This window comes from Hemicordylus capensis, chromosome 7 (assembly GCF_027244095.1).
Source record: "Hemicordylus capensis ecotype Gifberg chromosome 7, rHemCap1.1.pri, whole genome shotgun sequence".
NCBI classification, from domain to species: Eukaryota; Metazoa; Chordata; class Lepidosauria; order Squamata; family Cordylidae; genus Hemicordylus; species Hemicordylus capensis.
Window position 1 is genome coordinate 22,358,610 of NC_069663.1, and position 18,625 is coordinate 22,377,234.

An 18,625-nucleotide genomic window follows, 5' to 3' on the forward strand; every position below is an offset into this window, starting at 1 on the left:
AAGTCTCCCCTTCATATGCAACCAGGACAGACCCCGCTTAGCTAAGGGGACAAGTCATGCTTGCTACCACAAGACCAGCTCTCCTCTAGACAACTGACATCTAGTGAGTTTAGCACAACTTTTGCTCATGGAGGTCAGACTCCATGTCTGAGGCTTAGTCTGGTTTGGAGTCTTCTGTGCTCACAACACCCAAATTCCTCATGTAGGTGTGCACATTCTCCACAACTTGCGACCCACCAAGTAGCCATGTGAGGTGGCTTTCTCAGCGTTTGAGAGGATATCCTCCCAGCTTTTGCTGCCGGCCTGGGATGGTCAAATACCTGACAGACCACAAATTTGCATCATCGGGGCAATTCAGATGGCAAGGGGGCTTCATGTTCTCTGTTTTTAAAAGAAAAATCTTGCATATAGAAAACTGGCCTGTCAAGAAAAAGACCAAGGTACAATGTTACTGTGTGGACGGTTGTTTTTTTAGATTTTTTTTAAAAGGAGGAACATTCAGTCATATGAGCCTCCCCCGTGCATTCCAGAATGGTACAACCCGGACACAGGTTTACCACCTTGATGAGAACGAGGCTTCTGTCTTTTGTCTTTTCCCTTATCCAACCACTTCTGGCACAAACAGGCCTCCTTCTTTCGACCCAAGCCAAAGTTTCTTCTGTGCGATTGTTCTGGACACAATTGCTCCCTTCACGGCTTGGCTTGGAGAACCCGGGGCGGGGAGGCAAGACTGGGACCGGTGACAGGATAAATATTAATCCGGATGGACCAGCCAACACGCTTTTGCAGAGCGAGAGCCATCGGCAGTGGGAACTGCCTGGGGCAAGCACTGAGAAGGGAGTGTGTCCTAGTGGCTAGGTACAGGGTGTGTGCAAGAGAGGTGAAAGTCATGCTGAACAAATCTTCCCAAAGTAATGGTTGGAATAATTACCCTTATAATTACCTCTGCTAACTGGGCAAAAGAGGCACCTTTTACCGTGGTGATTCTCTTTATTTAGCAGGGGGAGAGTAACTGGCCCTATCCACCCCCTGCACAGTACCTTCAGTGACTGTTGCTGGTGTCTCTCTTGTGTTTCTTTTAGATTGTGAGCCCTTTGGGGACAGGGACCCTTCTTATTTATTTATTATTTCTCTGTGTAAACCACCCTGAGCCATTTTTGGAAGGGCGGTATAGAAATCAAACAATATTATTATTATTATTATTATTATTATTATTATTATTATTATTATTATTAATGAGGGCCTCTGCTCCTCAAAAGATGCTGGGATGAAACTTTTGGTCTGCCTGCCTGCCCTTGTTAGGCATAATCTGGTCTGACTGCTGCTGCTGCAGCTTCTGCTGAGAAGGTGCACAAAACCGTTTCCCCCGGCTCGGTTCGAATCTGAACTGGCTCGGATCTGAACTGCTCCATACATCCCTAGCTTCTGCCCCTGAATTTGTAATAGCGTTATTTTTTGTTATTTTTTTATTGATTTAACATGTTTCTATACCGTGCAAAAAGCAAATCTTAGTACAGCAGCAGCAATATAAATTAATTGATTGATTGATTGATTGATTGATTGATTGATTAAAATGTTGTCAGCCTGAGCCACCCCATAACCAATTGTTCTCTGGGCGGCTCACAACACCTTGTAGTCCAAGTATCCCAAAAGTGGGTCTGATCTGTTCCTTTTTGCCACTCCCATTTTCCATTGGCCAGCTGGAGTTAAAAGTTAAATATTGATTAAATTCATTTTTAATTCATTTCTCTTTAATTGGGTTGATTGGTTGATTGATTGATATTAAGTGTTACTCTAATAATCAGCACCCTAGGAATTGACCTCGGCCCCCATGAACCAAGTCACGGTTGGTTTCGGCCCGCCAGTTCATTTGAGTTGTGCAGGCCTGGTGTAGACAATCCTGAGCTAGGGTCTGACTCGGTATAAGGCAGCTTCCAAAGGTTCTATGTTGTGATCTGTTTTGTAATGTTATGAGGCCAGTTAAGCTTAACATAGCGTGGGGTGTCAGCATGGCATAATCTGACCCTGGCTGCAGGTAGATTTTCAAAACCAAAGTGGAAAAATTAAAGTCAGGGCATCTTTGCTGAAAGAACTTTGCTGGGTTTGAGGATGAAGGAGGCTGTTCTTCAGCCCCCCGCTGAGTTCTCCAACCCCTCCTGGCCTGCATCTGTCTCTCTTGGATGCCTTTTGCGTCCTGTCCATCCGATTTATCTCGTGAGCGCGGTTCCATCACAGGCACCTTACCCATTGTCATAATATTTGCTCAGGGTGTCTCCCGTCCGGCCTTGGCTGGCTTTCGGAGGCCAACTCAAGGGTGCTTTTCAGAGTTGGGCTTTGGAAATGTCACCACTTAACAGGGAAGTGGAGATTTTCCCCCAGGGCGGTCCTGTTACCTTGCCAAAACGAGATCGCCCTTGAGGGTATGTCAGGTGGATTCCTAGAGTCAGGTGTGCAACATCAATTGTCCCTGGAAAGTAGACGTGGAGGGTAGGGCACCTGAAAGAAAGGAGGCTGTCAGGTGCTGCTCGACACTAGGGCTACACAACGCTGGCCCTCCAGTTGATGTTGGACTACAACTCCCATCATCCAGAGCCACAGTGGCCAAGCATCAAGGATGATGGGAGTTGTAATCCATCAATAGCTCTGGGGCCAGAGTTGAGCAGTCCTATACTCTGACAGACTGGTAGAGGTGTACAAAATTATGCAGGGTTTATTTATCTATTTATAATATTTCTATACTGCTTGATATATATGTCTCTGGGCAGTGTACAAAATTTAAAACAATATGAAAAAGTAAAAGCAGATTAAAAATGTGTTCTGCAGAATATTGTTGGAGGGGAGAGCTGGTCTTGTGGTAGCAAGCATGACTTGTCCCCTTAGCTAAGCAGGGTCTGCCCTGGTTGCAGATGAATGGGAGACTCGATGTGTGAGAACTGGAAGAGATTCCCCTCAGGGGATGGAGCCGCTCTGGGAAGAGCAGAAGGTCCCACGTTCCCTCCCTGGAAGCATCTCCAAGATAGGGTGGAGAGAGATTCCTGCCTGCAACCTTGGAGAAGCTGCTGCCAGTCTGTGTAGACAGTACTGAGCTAGATGGACCGATGGTCTGACTCAGTATATGGCAGCTTCCTATGTAATGCCATCCCAGCAGGCCCACACGCTTAGGATGGCAGCCTGTGTGTCTAGGGAGCAGTTCTGCCCTGAAGAAGTCATAGGGCTGTTCTGGATAACACCTGGTTCAGGTGGCAGCCTGTTGCCCAGGTGAATGCTGTTGCCTGCAACAAAACCACAATGATGTGATTGTTTTATTGGCACAGGAAGCCTCTGTCACACACCTCCACTGGCATGCTGGAGTTTAACTCCTTCTCTTCCGCAAGAAACCGGTGGAAACCTTCTCCGGCCAAAACAACACTCTGAAAAACAGTGTCCTCGCCTTCAGGGGATTAACCCTAACTAGCACGAATCATCCCTTTTGCTAAGCAGGGTTTCCCTTGGCTTGCATTTAGATGGGTGGCTACCTGTGAGTGCTGCAAGTTATTCCCCATAGGGCATGAGCTTAGTGAGAGAGCATCTGCTTGCATACAGAAGATCCCAGGTTCACTCCTTGACGGCATCTCCGGGTTGGGTTGGAACAGAATCCTGCTTGAAACCTTGGAGAGCTGCTGCCAGTCAGTGCAGACAATACTCAGCCAGACAGACCAAGGGCCTGACTCAGTAGAAGGCAGCTTCCTATGTTTGAAGTGTGAGGGTTTAGAACAAAGAATCGTCTGCAAATAGAACTTGTGCTGTACAGCCAGACTAGGGGATGTACAGGGATTTTAGCTACTTGATTATATATCTGAATGATTTTTTTAATCCCACCCGTCCAGCATGCTGCTGCTCAGGATGGATCACCACAAAACTCAATTAAAAAAAGCAATGCATTGTACTGTCATCCCTTGCCAACCGTGAGGGTTCCATTCCAGGAAAACCCTGTAGTTAGCAAATTCGTAGATGGTGAGGCATTAAAGTCTATGGGAACGAGGGGGTTAGGGGAACTGCGGCCACTAAAACACTGAAAAATACAGGGGGAAATGCTTTTAAAATAACACAAGAACACTGAAGTTTGAAAAACAAGTATTTTTCCTGCACAAATCAAACCATGTCGATGGACAACTGGTACAAGAACCTAAGGCATATCGTGAATCTCAGAAAAGCTAACCCATATTATTTCAAACCAGACTACAGATCATTCTTTTTATGTAATTTGGTCAGATTTATATGGGGAAATTATGGTTGTTTTCCTCGGGGTTTGTCATATTATGTTTTGCTGTTTGTGTTTGTAATTGTTTAGTGTTGTAAATTTGTTTTAATAAAGTTTAAATTAAAAAATCTTTAAAAAAACAACAACGTGCACCCCCCGCCATACTAAAAAACAACAACAACTCAAGGGTTTTTTTGCCCAGGGATGGAGGGATGCCACAATGTGGTTAATAAACAATTATTCAAATGTCATTTTCAACTGGGCTGATTAGCTTCACCGGATAAAACAAAACAAAACTACTGTCCCAAAACCAACTCAAACCTATGGTCTTTGCTTAGAAAGCCTGTAAAAGTGGAAGGACAATCTTATCACTTGAGAGTGGTATGTTCCAGACCAGAACACACTATGCTTGAGCACTAAAATGAAAGTGAAAGAAGTCTTCTGGTCAGTTTCACCATGGTGGCAAGCCTGTCAATATGACTTGACCTGGTCAATTTCATCTCAGCAACAAAGCCTCCGGGGCCAGTAAACAAAAACAACAAAATGTTTGCTGTTTTGAGTCTTATCAATTTCTCTGGAAGTTGTTATTTCTCAATCACTTCCTGAAATCATTTCCTCTTTCAGAACCTTTCCCTTTAATGACCTGACAGCAATTAATGCATACTTTGTTCAGAATCAGCTCCATTGAACTTAGGGATTTAAAGTAAAGTTGTGCCGTTGAGTCGGTGTCGACTCGTGGTGACCACAGAGCCCTGTGATTGTCTTTGGTGGAAAACAGGAGGGGTTTACCTTTGCCATCTCCTTTGCAGTATGAGATGATGCCTTTCAGCATCTTCCTATATCGCTGCTGCTCAATATAGGTGTTTCCCATAGTCTGGGAAACATACCAGTGGGGATTCGAACCAGCAACCTCTTGCTCCCTAGGCAAGTTCAGGACTGGAGCTTCACTCAGGTTCACTCTTTGGCATCTCCAGGTAGGGCTGGGAAAGACCCCTGCCTGCAACCTTGGAGAGCTGCTGCCAGTCAGTGTAGACAATACTGAGCTAGATGGAGCAAAGGTCTGACTCAGTTTCAGACAGCTTTCTGTGTTCCACACAGAAGACTTCCTGTCTAAAGGTGTAATCTTGGGTGTGATATGGGAAATGAGGAAAGTTTTAGCCCAAGGTTCTTCCTGGCTTCTTCTCCTAGCATAACATCTCTGAAGCAGATACTGAGTTCCGGTTAATAACCTTTTCTTAACGAGGTGTTGTGTGAATAATTGCTTCCTTTTGTTTGCCCTCAACCTTCTGCTTGTTAACCTCCTTGAGTGTTCTGCTTTGCTATCATGCCTGATAGGTTTACGGCATACTGTAATTTTTGCCTAAACCTTTACACAATGCATCTAAGATAATAATCAGAAGCAGCACCCTTTTAACATCTGCACTTGTGGCCCAGGGTGGCAAAAGAGTGAGAAAGGATGGTTTTCCTTTTCTTTTTTTAAAATTGCATTTCAGTGGCTTAAGTGCAGACTGCATTCCATCTGGGTGTTGGTTCAAATCAGATATGCACACAAGTGTTAAAGAATGCTTCCCACTGGAATTGTCTCTTCTGTCACCCAAAACAGCTGGGAGGGGAATCCTGATTGAGACCATGGTGTTAAAGGCTCCCCAAATGTGGGGATGTGGGTCCCCAAATATTGCTGAACTACAGCTGATGTTGCTGAACTCATATGGCTGAGGATGATGGGAGTTGTAGTCCAGCCACATCTGGGGACACATGTGTGAGAACCCTGGGATAACTGTTCCCTTTCTTGCAATTTTCCTGCCAAAAAAACTCCCTCCCTGCCCACCCAAGTGGCTGTTTTTCAGGAAGAGGCAAATAGTGTGCTCGAGAGGGAAGTGATCACGTGAAGTGATCATGTGATCATGAAGCCGATCTTGATCATGATCACGTGAAGTGATCAAGTGATCATGAAGCTGCCCTTAGACTGAGCCAGACCCTTGACTTATCTCTTGTTTACACTGGCAGTGAATCTTCAAGAACATAAGAACAGCCCTGCTGGATCAGGCCCAAGGCCCATCTAGTCCAGCATCCTGTTTCACACAGTGGCTCACCAGATGCCACCAACAGGGTTTCTTAACCTTGGGCCCCCAGATGTTGTTGGACTACAACTCCCATCATCCTTAGCCACAGAGGCCATGTCTGGGGGTGATGGGAGTTGTAGTCCATCAACATCTGGGGGCCCAAGGTTAAGAAACCCTGAGCTAGAATTCGCAAGACAAAGCCCGATTTGTGTGTGGAGTGCTTCCAAAGATCTCGAAGGGACTTCGGGGTAAGTTTGGCTGGTGTGTGAACACATACACTCTCTTCTGCAGGAGATTCGGAGTCTGTAAAGCCTCCTGGTGATTCCAGGGATTGAACCTGAGACCTTCTGCCTGTAAGACTGGTGCTCTACAACAAAGCTATGGCTTCATCCCCACTAACACTAGTACGCATGAAAACAGTGTGTAGTAGTTACCCCAGATCAATTCATCCAGAGTACAAGGTCGGAAACTTCTTCAAGTGGTCTTAAATTGCCAATCGCCTGCCATAACCTTTCCAGACTGAAACACCCACGCACACCCACACCCCGGGGACTATGGTTTCTTCTTCAAGACGTTTGTAGACCATCCAGCTTATGGAAATAAAGATGATTAAAATATGCATCCCAAAGGCAATTAAGCCTCCCTAGGTGATATCAATTTAGCTACAGAAAGTGTCGTGTTTAAGTCCCGGGGTGAACGTAGGCTGTGGTTGAACGAGAGCCCTGGTAGATGGCAAAAGTTGCAGTTCTTCTCTGGTCTAGCTTGTTGAGATGTCTTTTCAGGAGTTTAGATAAAGAAACCACCATCAAATTATGGCTTCGTCACATTTACACAGTTGTTTGTCCCTGGTGACCTCAACACTGGGAAGCAAATCTCCATCCAGGGTTTCTGAATTTAGGTCCCCAGACGTTTCCAGATCACAATTCCAATAATGTCCTTGGTGACTGTGGCTGGGGAATGCCAAGGGGCACATGTACTATATGTGGGGAAACTATGGCTGAAGGCACCAGTATCAAACCATGGGCTGAGACGATGGGCGGGCTGCTTCAAGAGGTTGATTGCAGCTCGTCATTTCTCATTTCTCTCTTCTTCTTTTCTCCCCTGCAGTGGTTTGCCTATTCCTTCATGGTGAAGTGCCTCATCACCCTCTCAACAACCGCACTGGTGATCCTGATCTTGGCCTTCCACATCAAAGAGACCCAGGTATCCTCCTTGCCAGTTCCCAAATGAGCACAACCCCATGAGATTGGCTGGGTTGGCAAAGGTCATGACTAGCCCAAAGTGGCGCATTGAGTTTCATGGGAGGATGGGGGTTCGAATCTGAGTCTTCCTGGTTCTAGTCCAACCCATGGCCATACAACTTTGCTCCTCCAGCTGTTGCTGGACTACAACTCCCATCATCCCTAATTATTGGCAGCTGCAGTTGGGGTGATGGGATTTGTAGTCCAACAACAGCTGGAGAGGCAAAATTAGGAACATAGGAAACTAGTCAGGCCCTTGGTCCATCTAGCTCAGGATTGTCTACACTGACTGGCAGCGGCTTCTCCAAGGTTGCAGGCAGGAGTCTCTCTCAGCCCTGTCTTGGAGATACTGCCAGGGAGAGAATCTGAGATCTTTTGCATACATGTAAGCAGGCAGCTGCTCTTCCCAGAGCGAGCCCATCCCCAAGGTAATTGTGTTATTATTCGTAATGTAATTCTCTTCACAAACATCCATATGTGATTATCTATCTATCTATCTATCTATCTATCTATCTATCTATCTATCTATCTATCAATCATATTTCTATACCTCCTGATATGTACATCTCTAGGCGGTGTACAAAATTTAAAATATTTTAAAATACATTAAAATACATACTAAAAAACAATAGAATGAAATAGATATTAAAACGGGTTTTAAAATTCTTAAAATTTAACCTAATAAATTGTTAATAGAACATCATAACTCTAGCTCAGATTTATTTATATTATATCAATTTATATTATGTTAATAATAGAACATAATAAATTATTAGAAACAGCCGTGCTTTTAATACCCCTTGATGCGAGTCCCATCAGCCATAGGCTAGGTTAAAATGTTTAAAGTGGCTTGCTTACGTGGTGGTCTGCAAAAGCTTTTGGTGATGATGTATCGCACGTACAACGCTCACACATGTGGTCTCCCATTCAAATGCAAACCACGGTGAACCCTGCTTAGCAAAGGGGACAATTCATCCTTGCTAGCCCAATGGCTCTCTCTTGAATTCTTTGTGCCACCACAAGACCAGCTCCTGCCACACATATGCCATGGCCTAATCCAAATCTCCTCACCTCTCTTCACAGCTGCTTTTGGGGGTGACAGTGGGGAGGAGACAATCTCATTTCAGTGGGTCGTGTGTGGTACTTTTCTGTCGGATTGTGTCCCAAGGTCAGCTCTGCATTCCTTCGCGACCCTCAGAATTTGCCTTCTGAAGTAAATACCTCACAGCAGGGCTGCCTCGGCAGTTTGTGGTGGACAGTGTTGTCTGAGCGTAGCTTTCGGGGGAAACAGCGTGCTGCCAGGTGCTTGCATATATTCTGCATATTTTTACACCTCCAAGACGACATGTTTGCCTGATTTTTGTGAGTGTGTCGTCATGGAAATGTAGTGGAGCCGCTTGATCTAGGTACCACCAGAGCAAGAGTGAGAACTGGTCTCCTAGCAACGGGATCGGTGCATCTGGGATGCTTTGCTCCGGTACACATTTGGTATGCACCAGCAACCGAGAGTGAGAAAAGAGAGGTACTGTGCTTGTTCAAAGAGAACAGTCTGAGGCTATTATGGGCTAATTGTGACCCAAACCTATGGTCCATGACTGAGGTCAGAAACAAATTCTTGCCTGTAGGGCAGTTCGCTCAGGCCAAGGTTATCCAGTGCTCAGCTCCTTATTTTGGGGAGCTCCATCCATAATAGCATAACACTTGTGGACTGGCTATAGCCTTATTTGCAGGGTTGCTAAGGAGGGTCTTCCCTGGTTTGCATTTGAATGGGAGACTACATGTGAGTACTGTAAGATATTCCCCTTATGAGATGGGGTTGTTCTGGGAAGAACATCTGTAAACTTGCATGCAGAAGGTTCCAAGTTCCCTCCCTGGAATCTCCAGATAGGACGGAGAGAGACTCCTGCCTCTAATACTACTACCACGACTACTAATACTAATAATATTTAGATACTGCTCTGGGCTGGGGATGATGGGATTTGTAGTCCAACAACAGCTGGAGGGGCAAAATTAGGAACATAGGAATTTGTCTTCTATCGAGTCAGACCATTGGCTCATCTAACTCCAGACTCTCGACACAGACGGGCAGCGGCTTCTCCAAGGTTGCAAGCAGGAGTCTCTTTCTCAGCCCTATCTTGGAGATGCTGCCAGGGAGGGAACCTGGAACCTTCTCCATGCAAGCAGGCAGGTGCTCTTTCCAGAGCGGCCCCATCCCTTCAGGGGAATATCTTCCAGTGCTCACAACCTATAGTTTCCCATTCAGATGCAAACCAGGGAAGACCCTGCTTAGCAAAGGGGGCGATTCATGCTCGCTCCCGCACGACCAGCTCCTCTCCCCTCCTGCCAGCCCCAGAGCAACGTCCCGAGACGCTGCTCCTGTTCCCCCACCCTCGCCACGGCCATGGGGAGACCCATCTAACCAGAGTTCACACATGATGCTCTTCCACTCTATGAATGAATACAAACAGCGGCCGGGCCCTTCAGTCAGTTCTCGCCGGGAAACAGCAGCTCATGGAAAGAGCAGGCTGGCAGCTGAGGCTTGTACATTCAAGGCCTGGGATGCGAGCCCAGAAGGCTCCCAGCCCCACAGGACCTAACCGCATTCTGCCTCCGTTCGAGGCACAAGGCCGTGACAGGTGGAAAATCCACCTCAGACGGGTTTTTCTTTCCTCTGGGCCGTTTGATCTGAGCTGCCGATCTGAGCATGCCGTTTCCTGACTGAGTCACGGCGTGTCTCATTCTGTTACATCCGAGCTGCAGTGGATACAGGCCACTATCCACTTCGTGCCTGGCTAAAGGATGTGATTTGTGGGCTCTCTTCTTCCTGTTTCAGTTTCCCAAGAACCTCCTTAACATCCACTTCAATTTGGTTATGTTCAGTGCAACAAAGCCAGATATATATAGCAAGCACCAGCATATGTATCTATCCACCTTATTTGCTGGCATGCTACTTTGTGAAAAATTTAATAGATGGTGTGTTTTTATTTCTTTATTTAAAATATTTCTATACTGCCCAAATGCGTCTCTGGGCAGTTTACAATTAAAATCAGTTAAAACATGAACTCAATTAAATCAAATCCCCCTGCTAACTTGGCAAAGAGGCACCTTTTTAATGTGGTGATTCTCTTTATTTAGCAGGGGGAGAGCAACTGGCCCTATCCACCCCCTGCACAGGACATCCGGTGACTGTTGCTGGTGTCTTTCTTGTGTTTCTTTTTAGACTGTGAGCCCTTTGGGGACAGGGATCCATCTTATTTATTTATTATTTCTCTGTGTAAACCGCCCTGAGTCATTTTTGGAAGGGTGGTATATGAATCAAATAAATAGATAGATAGATAATCAATTAAAATCATTTAAAACATTAAAAAAATATTTAAAACCCAGTATTAAAATTTTAAAACTATAAATCTAATTAAAAGCCTGCGTGAATAAATGTGTCTTCAGTGCCTTTTAAATAAATAAATAAATAAACAAATAAATAAATATCATATGTATAAACGTATTACAAAATGTTTAAACATATTACATGATCTGTCAGGGCCATCACCATCCGTTGTCAATTTTACCTGATTAATTGCATGAGTTGTAATTTATAATTAATTAATTGATTAAACTGCCCAGAGACGGAGGTTTGCAGTGGCAGACAAATATAATAAAATAAAATAAACAAACCTGCACAGACATTCATATGCTTAAACAATAGTTCCCAAGGATGGGGGGGGGAGGCAATATCTTTGTTTTTTGTGATGATGCTTGTGTGTGTCTCAGTGAGCATTTTTTTACACAGCTAGGAAGAGGTATTCTCACCTGTGTAAGAGAGAAGAAGGAATACCTCTTCTAAAATAGTGCTTGAAATCTCTGGTTTTTGTAAGCACTTGTATTAACCCTTTTATTATATTATTATTTGTATTAACCCTGGTCTGTTACCAGTCCAGAATATTTACTGTGCCTTTCCCACAAGACATGAAAAGAACAGCCTCTATAAACCCCAAAGCTGTTTACATTATTACAAAAGCATGGTTGGGGTCTCTTGGACCTCAAGCACCTTAAGTGGCTACTGTTATAGTCCCCCATGCAATAAGATGGAGTTATTCATACAGTTATTCTTTAGCATAAACTGCAATTTTAAACAATATTAGGATGATGGGTGAAATCCTACAGGGCACTTAACCTAATTAAAGTTGAGTCTGAACTGGAACCTAATATTGCAGAACACTGAACACAAAAATTTGAGACCTTTTCCTTTCTAAAACAGGGTGTGATCCACCCTAATTCTTTCTTAAAAACCTTAAAAATAAAAATAAAAATCCTCTGCTCAACTAATCAGAGGAATTTCTTTTACAGAAATCTAAATATTTGTAATCAGTTAATCTAGCTGGTGAATCAGCTAAACATTGCAGATCTAATATGTTTTTTAAAACATCAAATCATGAACATAAAAAACCCGAAATGCCTAACACAGGTAAGCCAAGGAAAGCGTTAACTAGGAGTCATCTATACAGTCAACAGCATTAGTAAGAGTGAATTTACGTCTAATGTTTTGGGTAGAGAAAGCTGATAAGCTACTTTATTGGTTACACATAAGCCTGGTGTTCTCTTTAACACTGTACATCGCAGAAATGCAACAATAGCTCTTAAGAGTGGCTGGGTTTGGGGCATTCCTCACATATTAATATCACAGCCCGCTGTGTACAGAAAGATGCTGTCTTCTTGAGTCACACAGGCACGCCCGTAGGTGCAGGCGGTTATCAAAGGGCACCTCCAGACGGGGTGTGTAGTCTGGGATTGTGAGGAGAGCTTGTCTTGTGATAGCAAGCACGAATTGTCCCCTTGGATAAGCAGGGTCCGCCCTGATTTTCATTAGAATGGGAGACTACATGTGTGAGCACTGTAAGATATTCCCCTTCAGGGATGGGGCCACTTTGAGAAGAACATCTGTATGCTTGCATGCAGAAGGCTCCAAGTTCCCTCCCTGGCAGCATCTCCAAGAGAGGGCTGCGAGAGATTCCTGCCTGCAACTTTGGAGAAGCTGCTGCCAGTCTGGGTAGACAATCCTGAGCTAGATGGACCAAGGGTCTGACTCAGTAGAAGGCAGCTTCCCATGTTCCTGTTTTGAGCTGTATGTGCTGCTGGCAGGCTGGATTCCTGGGTCCTATTCAGAGGTGACCCTGCCATGAGGCTGCAGAAATTCCATGGGGTGGATATCGGGTACCTCCACTGAGGCTGGCAGAATGCCAGGCAGGTGGATCTTACCCATAAGACACAACCTGCTGGGAAGTTCTGCTCTGCGAGCACCGTTGAAATGAACCGGAACGGAGAGCAAGGAATTTTGTTGGGCAAATGATATCCAATGCTTAATTAACCCCGTCCCCTTCAACTGATGAAAAGCAAGGACATTTTTACACACCTGTTCTTTCAGGAAACATCGGTGCCTGACCGTGTCCTCGCTAACAGGGATTCCCAGATATTGTTGACTACAACTCCCAGAATCCCCAACCAAAGGCCATTGCAGCTGGGGATGCTGGGAGTTGTAGTCAACAACATCTGGGAATCCCTGTTGGAGGGAATACTGGTGCCTAACCCTCGCCTCAGTGCATGCTACTGAAAGCTATTTCTACCGGCTGCCCGTTAGTTTACCCTAACTTTATACAGAGTATCTTACTTGACACAGTGTTTGCTGACTCTGCTTGAGCTGCACAAGTGATAATGGTGGACTCATTTAAAAATGTGACCTTGGATGTAATAGTAAAGCTCACAATGGATCCGGATGGAATTGTCAGAATAGCTCAGGCCTGTTCAGCTTAGGTCCCCCAGCTGTTTTTGGACTACAACTCCCATAATCCCCAGCCACAGTGGCCAATAGCCAGGGATTATGGGAGTTGTCGGCCAACATCTGCAGAAGGGCCAAAGTTGAGCAGGCCTGCAATAGTACTACTCAGGAAGTAGTCTAAAGGACTACTTACATAGGAACATAGGAAGCTGCCTTATACTGAGTCAGACCCTCCGTCTATCTAGCTCAGTATTGTCTGCACAGACTGGCAGCAGCTTCTCCAAGGTTGCAGGCAGGAGTCTTGCTCAGCCCTATCTCGGAGATGCCTTCTGCATGCAGGCATGAAGATGCTCTTCCACTGAGCTATGGACCCATCACCTAAGTGGGGGATGCAGTGCTTTTGCAATGCTCACACATGGAGTCTCCCATTCAACTGCAAACCAGCGCAGGCCCTGCTTAGCAAAGGGGACCCTCCATTCGTGCTACCTCAAGACCAGCTCTCCTCATAGGACTACTCAGGAGTAATTTAGTCCCAATGTCCGCCACTGGCCTCTCTTTTTTTGAGAGACGTATTTTTGAGAGCCCAGATTTAACAGTCTACAACAGTCTACAACAGAAACAGGAGGGATAAAAAAGTGGGGTGAGTCAATCTTTCGCGTCCCCCAAAACACACTGTATCTAAAGATGGGTGGAAGGAACATTGTGTATCCAAATGTGTCTGCCAATGGAAAAGCAACGACTGGCTGGCGCTACCAAGAATGTGTCTGGGATTGCCCAAAGACCCATGGTTGCCAAAACCGCACCCTACAGAGACTCAGACTGCTGTGCATTCACACACTGCGCACACACACACACACACACACACACACACACACACACACACACACACAGACACGACTTCAGCATCTGAAGAGCCATTTAGTCCATAAGCTGGGCTCACCAATCAGAGGTGTTCTTACCCCTGGACTTCGAAGCCAAAGTCCAGGGCCTCGACAGCCGCTGCCCCCCCCCAATCTTCTTTAGTCTGTCCCGGGTGGTGTGGTTGCCTGGCTGAGCATGATGATGCTTAATCTGCAGGGGAAGAGGGGGCCCTCCAAAGCCCTTGAAGGAACTCTTGAAGGAACACTACCAGTCAGCGCAGACCATCCTGAGCTCGATGGACCAACGTTCTGACTTGGTATAAGGCATCTATACCACCCATGGTCCTATGTTGAGATGAGATCATGGGTGGATGTTGAAGCCAGAAAATAGGAGTATGAGAAGCAGAAGGGGAATAGGAGGAAACTTGGAGTTCCACACACCCCCGCACCCCCGCCAACATGAAATCAGTTCTCGTATTCCCAGTTCTGGGAGGGAAGTGACTGGGTTATATATCGACAAAAATTGTTGCAAAATTTCCTTTCTCTGCAGTAAAGACTCACAAAAGAATCACATCAGGTTATGTGCAATTCTCTGGGCTTTTGTTTTCTTTCATTTTTTTTTAAAAAGTGTCGGATAACGGTGCTTTTTGTTTTATTTACGGATCGTTCTCTTCGATCGTTTTCTTTTCAACCTTGGGGTGTGCCTTTCCCACTGATTGGGGAAATGTTCCGTCAGCCTGGGACTTGACTGGGTGATGCCCAGATCGAGAACACTGTGCCTCTGACGCTCTGTTCTCCCGCCCCTCTCTAGCTCTTCATGCTGGATAACTCCCTGTCAGACTGGCGGATTGCTGTGAATGCTCCGAAGCTGGGTCTGATTGCACTGGAACTTCTGGTCTGCTCTCTGCACCCATTCCCCATCGGAGACTTCCCCTGCCTCGACCCGAAGCCCCCCCAGACATTCCTGTTCCTCTCGGATTCTGACATGGTGCTCTCACTACTCATGTTCCTCCGCCTGTACCTAGTTCCCCGGGCGATGCTGCTGAGGAGCAGCGTGCTGGGAGACGCCTCGTACCGTAGCATCGGCTCGCTCAACAAGATCCATTTCCAGTACCCCTTCGCGCTCCGAGTGATGGTGAACAGCCAGCCGGGCCGGGTCCTGCTCATCTTCACCATGGGTCTCTGGCTCATCGCCTTCTGGGTGCTGTCGGTCTGCGAAAGGTGAGCATCTGGCCAGGGGCATTGTGGGAAGGCCACCATTGTTGCTGTGGTCTTTGCCAAGTGGCCAGCTGGGAAGGCCATGGGGTCCTTTTTTCTCAAATGAAGGGTGGCTGTTTGTATCGGTTTGGAAACAGAACAGTGGCACCTTGAAATAAATAAATAAATTCTGCGTACTTGGAAATATGCAACCAGAGAACAATTTATGATGGGGTGGCTCTCCTCCTCCTCCTCCAGAACCGTGATAACCACCTCACGGTCTGGCGACTGTGAGAACCACCGGGCTCGCAGGTGAGCCCAGTTGCTCTCAAGCGGGTCACCCGCTTAAATAACCCTCCCCTTAAACGCTCCGCTTTACGATCTCAGACTGCACGGGAGGAGGCAATGGTCAACCCCTCCTGTATTCTACCCAAGAAAACCACAGGGATCTGTGGTCGCCAGGAGTCGGTACCGACTCGATGGCACACTTTTCTTACTTAGTAGTAGTAGTAGTAGCAGTAGTATGGAGTTGGAGGTGTGCCTTGGAGGTTATCTAGTCCAACCCCCTGCTTGATGCAGGGAATCCAGAGCCAAAGCATCCTCAATAGTCTGGCTTCTGCTTGAAGATCCCCAGCAAGGGAGAGCTGATGGCTCCTCAAAGTCATTAGTTCTATGACCACTGAGCTACAGACCCTTCCTAAAACCCAGCCGGCTCCCCTGCCGTCTAAAATCCTCCCGAGCTCGGTGCTTTTCTTTTCAGGCAAGCCTTGTTGTTTTTAAAAGATCATCCTTGATCCTGCCTGACACCCAGCCCAAATGCCATAAATCCACCTGAAGAGCCTGCGGCTAAGAACTGAGTCAGCTGCCGTGGAAAAACCAAATAGACATTTTCTCACTTCAGGTGACACTGATTTAAAAACAGGCAAAGTCTCTATATCAGATTACAAAGGGAGGCTGATCAGCCTTAAAGTCAACAACCCGCTGATCAAAGCTTTGCAGTTAGCATGCCTGTCCTAGTGCATGATGGGAAGGAATGCTTGTCCTAATGACCAGGGTTGTGTCTCCAGATGGGTTCCTGATGGGGGCATATTTCACGATGAACTTCTCTCGTTTCCGCCTGCCAGGCAGTATATGGAGGACGATTACTTGGGCGGAACCTTTTGGCTGATTCCCATCACTTTCCTAACCATCGGCTACGGGGACGTCGTGCCAGCAACAATGTGTGGCAAGATGGTGTGTCTGTTCACTGGTGTTATGGTAAGAGACATACTAGTCTAAAGTTAAAATGAACAATCACACAGATCTGAAATCGGCTGAAACATCATAAGGGCATAAGAAAATGACCCATACGGCATGATACGGCAAGATACGAAAATGACGGATACGACGGATACGGCATCCAGCCTCTGAGCTTGGACTGGAGGCAGCCTATAGCCATCAAGCCTAGTAGACAGTGTTAGACTTGTCCTCCGTGAATTTGTCTAAGCCCTTTCTAAAGCCATCAAGCTGGTGGTCATCACCATTATGGCAGGGAATTTCATAGCGTGATTATGCACTGTATGAAAAAGGACTCCCTTTTGTAAGTCCTAAATTTCCTGGCAGTCAGTTTCGTGGGATGAGCCCTCCTGGCCTGGTTCTAGTGTTGTGTGTAAGAGAGGAAACATGTCCACCTTCGTCACATCCTGGTGACATTTTGAATGAGAAAGTCCTTAACATTTGAATCTTAAATGTGACCTTGAAATTCTGAACTTTTCAAATTCTCAAAAATTGATTTCGAGTCTGGCACTTGGCATGTAAGAAATTCCATCCACTAAATATCACTGCATGCCATTAAAACACACACACACACACACACACACACACACACACACACACACACACACACAGAGAGAGAGAGTTCAATAATGTTGCATGTCAATGAAAGGACAATATGGAATTCTGTCAAAGAACCAATATGGAATTTAGTCACTGGAGTCCAACATCAAACAGCAAAATGAAATACCAACGGATGTCCTGCATTTATTTATTTCAAAACATTTATATCCCACCTTTCTTGTACAATTCAAGGTCCTAAGGAAAGTTTAAAATTACTAAAGACAAGTCGGTAATTGATTCCAGAGAAGGTTAAAATTACGGTAACAAATATCTGATGAAGAGATATGAAACCAAATCCAAAACAGATTAACAATAGTATAGCGCAGCGGGGAAGTAAATTGCCTAGCAAGCCAGAAGTTGCCAGTTCGAATCCCCACCTGTACTCTACCAAAGAAAACCACATGGCTCTGTGGTTGCCAGGAATCGACCCCGACTCGATGGCACAACTTGACTTGACTTTACCAAATAATAACTAATGGAAAAGGGAAAACGCCGGCCAAACAAAAAGGTTTTAACAAGCTGGCAAAATAGTTGCAACAATGGAGCAACCTAGATCTTCCAGTGGGAGGGAGTTCTGCCGGTCAGGAGAACTTTCTCCTGCCTGGTTTCCCTGTCAAAAATCCCCCAGTACCAAAGCTGCAATTTGTCCTATGGGGGGGGGGGGAAATCCAACTGCTCTTAACGGATCTAAAACATGTCTATCTTGATTTCACAGGGTGTGGGCTGCACAGCACTCCTGGTGGCGGTTGCTGCTGATAAACTGGAATTCAGCCGGGCCGAGAAGCACGTCCACAACTTCATGATGGACATTCAGTGTGCCAAAGAGGTAAGAGGGAACCCAGTGGAGGGCGCTTCCCTGTCATGTCAGGAGAACTCGTCGCTCGGGGGGCTGCAGACATGCTTTTGCCCCAAAATGGCCCCGGGTTCTGGGCATCTCCAGTTAAAATTTGCAGTCAGTGGCAGCTGTTGGCAGTCAGTGGGAGCCATTTCCTCCCCCATAATACCCTGGGACAAGGCTATGTTGAGGACGTTGTCGGAGTGGGGAGTGGCTACTAGGGATGTGCGCAGAACTGGCGGGGGCCGGTTGGAAGGTATGTGGGGGATAACTTTAAGGGTGGGGGGAGGTACACTTACCCCCCTCCCGGCCACCTGTCCGGCAGGGCAGCTGCGTAGCTCCCTGCCGCCCCATCCTCTCTTTGGACCGGAAGTGACCCGAGTGTGTACTGCCGCCCTGCCGTACCGGTTTTTACAGAGAGTGCCAGGAGGGGAAATGTGGTGGGAGGCGGGTGGGGGCAGGGGAGTGCATCTGCAAGATATTCCCCTCCAGGAATGGAGCCGCTCTGGGAAGAGCATCTAGGTTCCAAGTTCCCTCCCTGGCA

General features: G+C 46.3%; 1 protein-coding gene across 3 annotated transcripts in view; it reads left to right on the forward strand.

Annotated features, from left to right (window-relative positions):
- The window catches only part of KCNN4 (potassium calcium-activated channel subfamily N member 4), a 41,407-nt gene that overhangs the window by 15,758 nt on the left and 7,024 nt on the right, over positions 1-18,625 (forward strand). For all 3 annotated transcript variants that reach the window (XM_053267429.1, XM_053267427.1, XM_053267428.1), the window contains exons 2-5: positions 7,411-7,506; positions 14,986-15,395; positions 16,496-16,628; positions 17,962-18,072. In XM_053267429.1, coding sequence (XP_053123404.1) covers positions 7,411-7,506; positions 14,986-15,395; positions 16,496-16,628; positions 17,962-18,072 — 750 coding nt within the window. The remainder of the gene's footprint in view (positions 1-7,410; positions 7,507-14,985; positions 15,396-16,495; positions 16,629-17,961; positions 18,073-18,625) is intronic.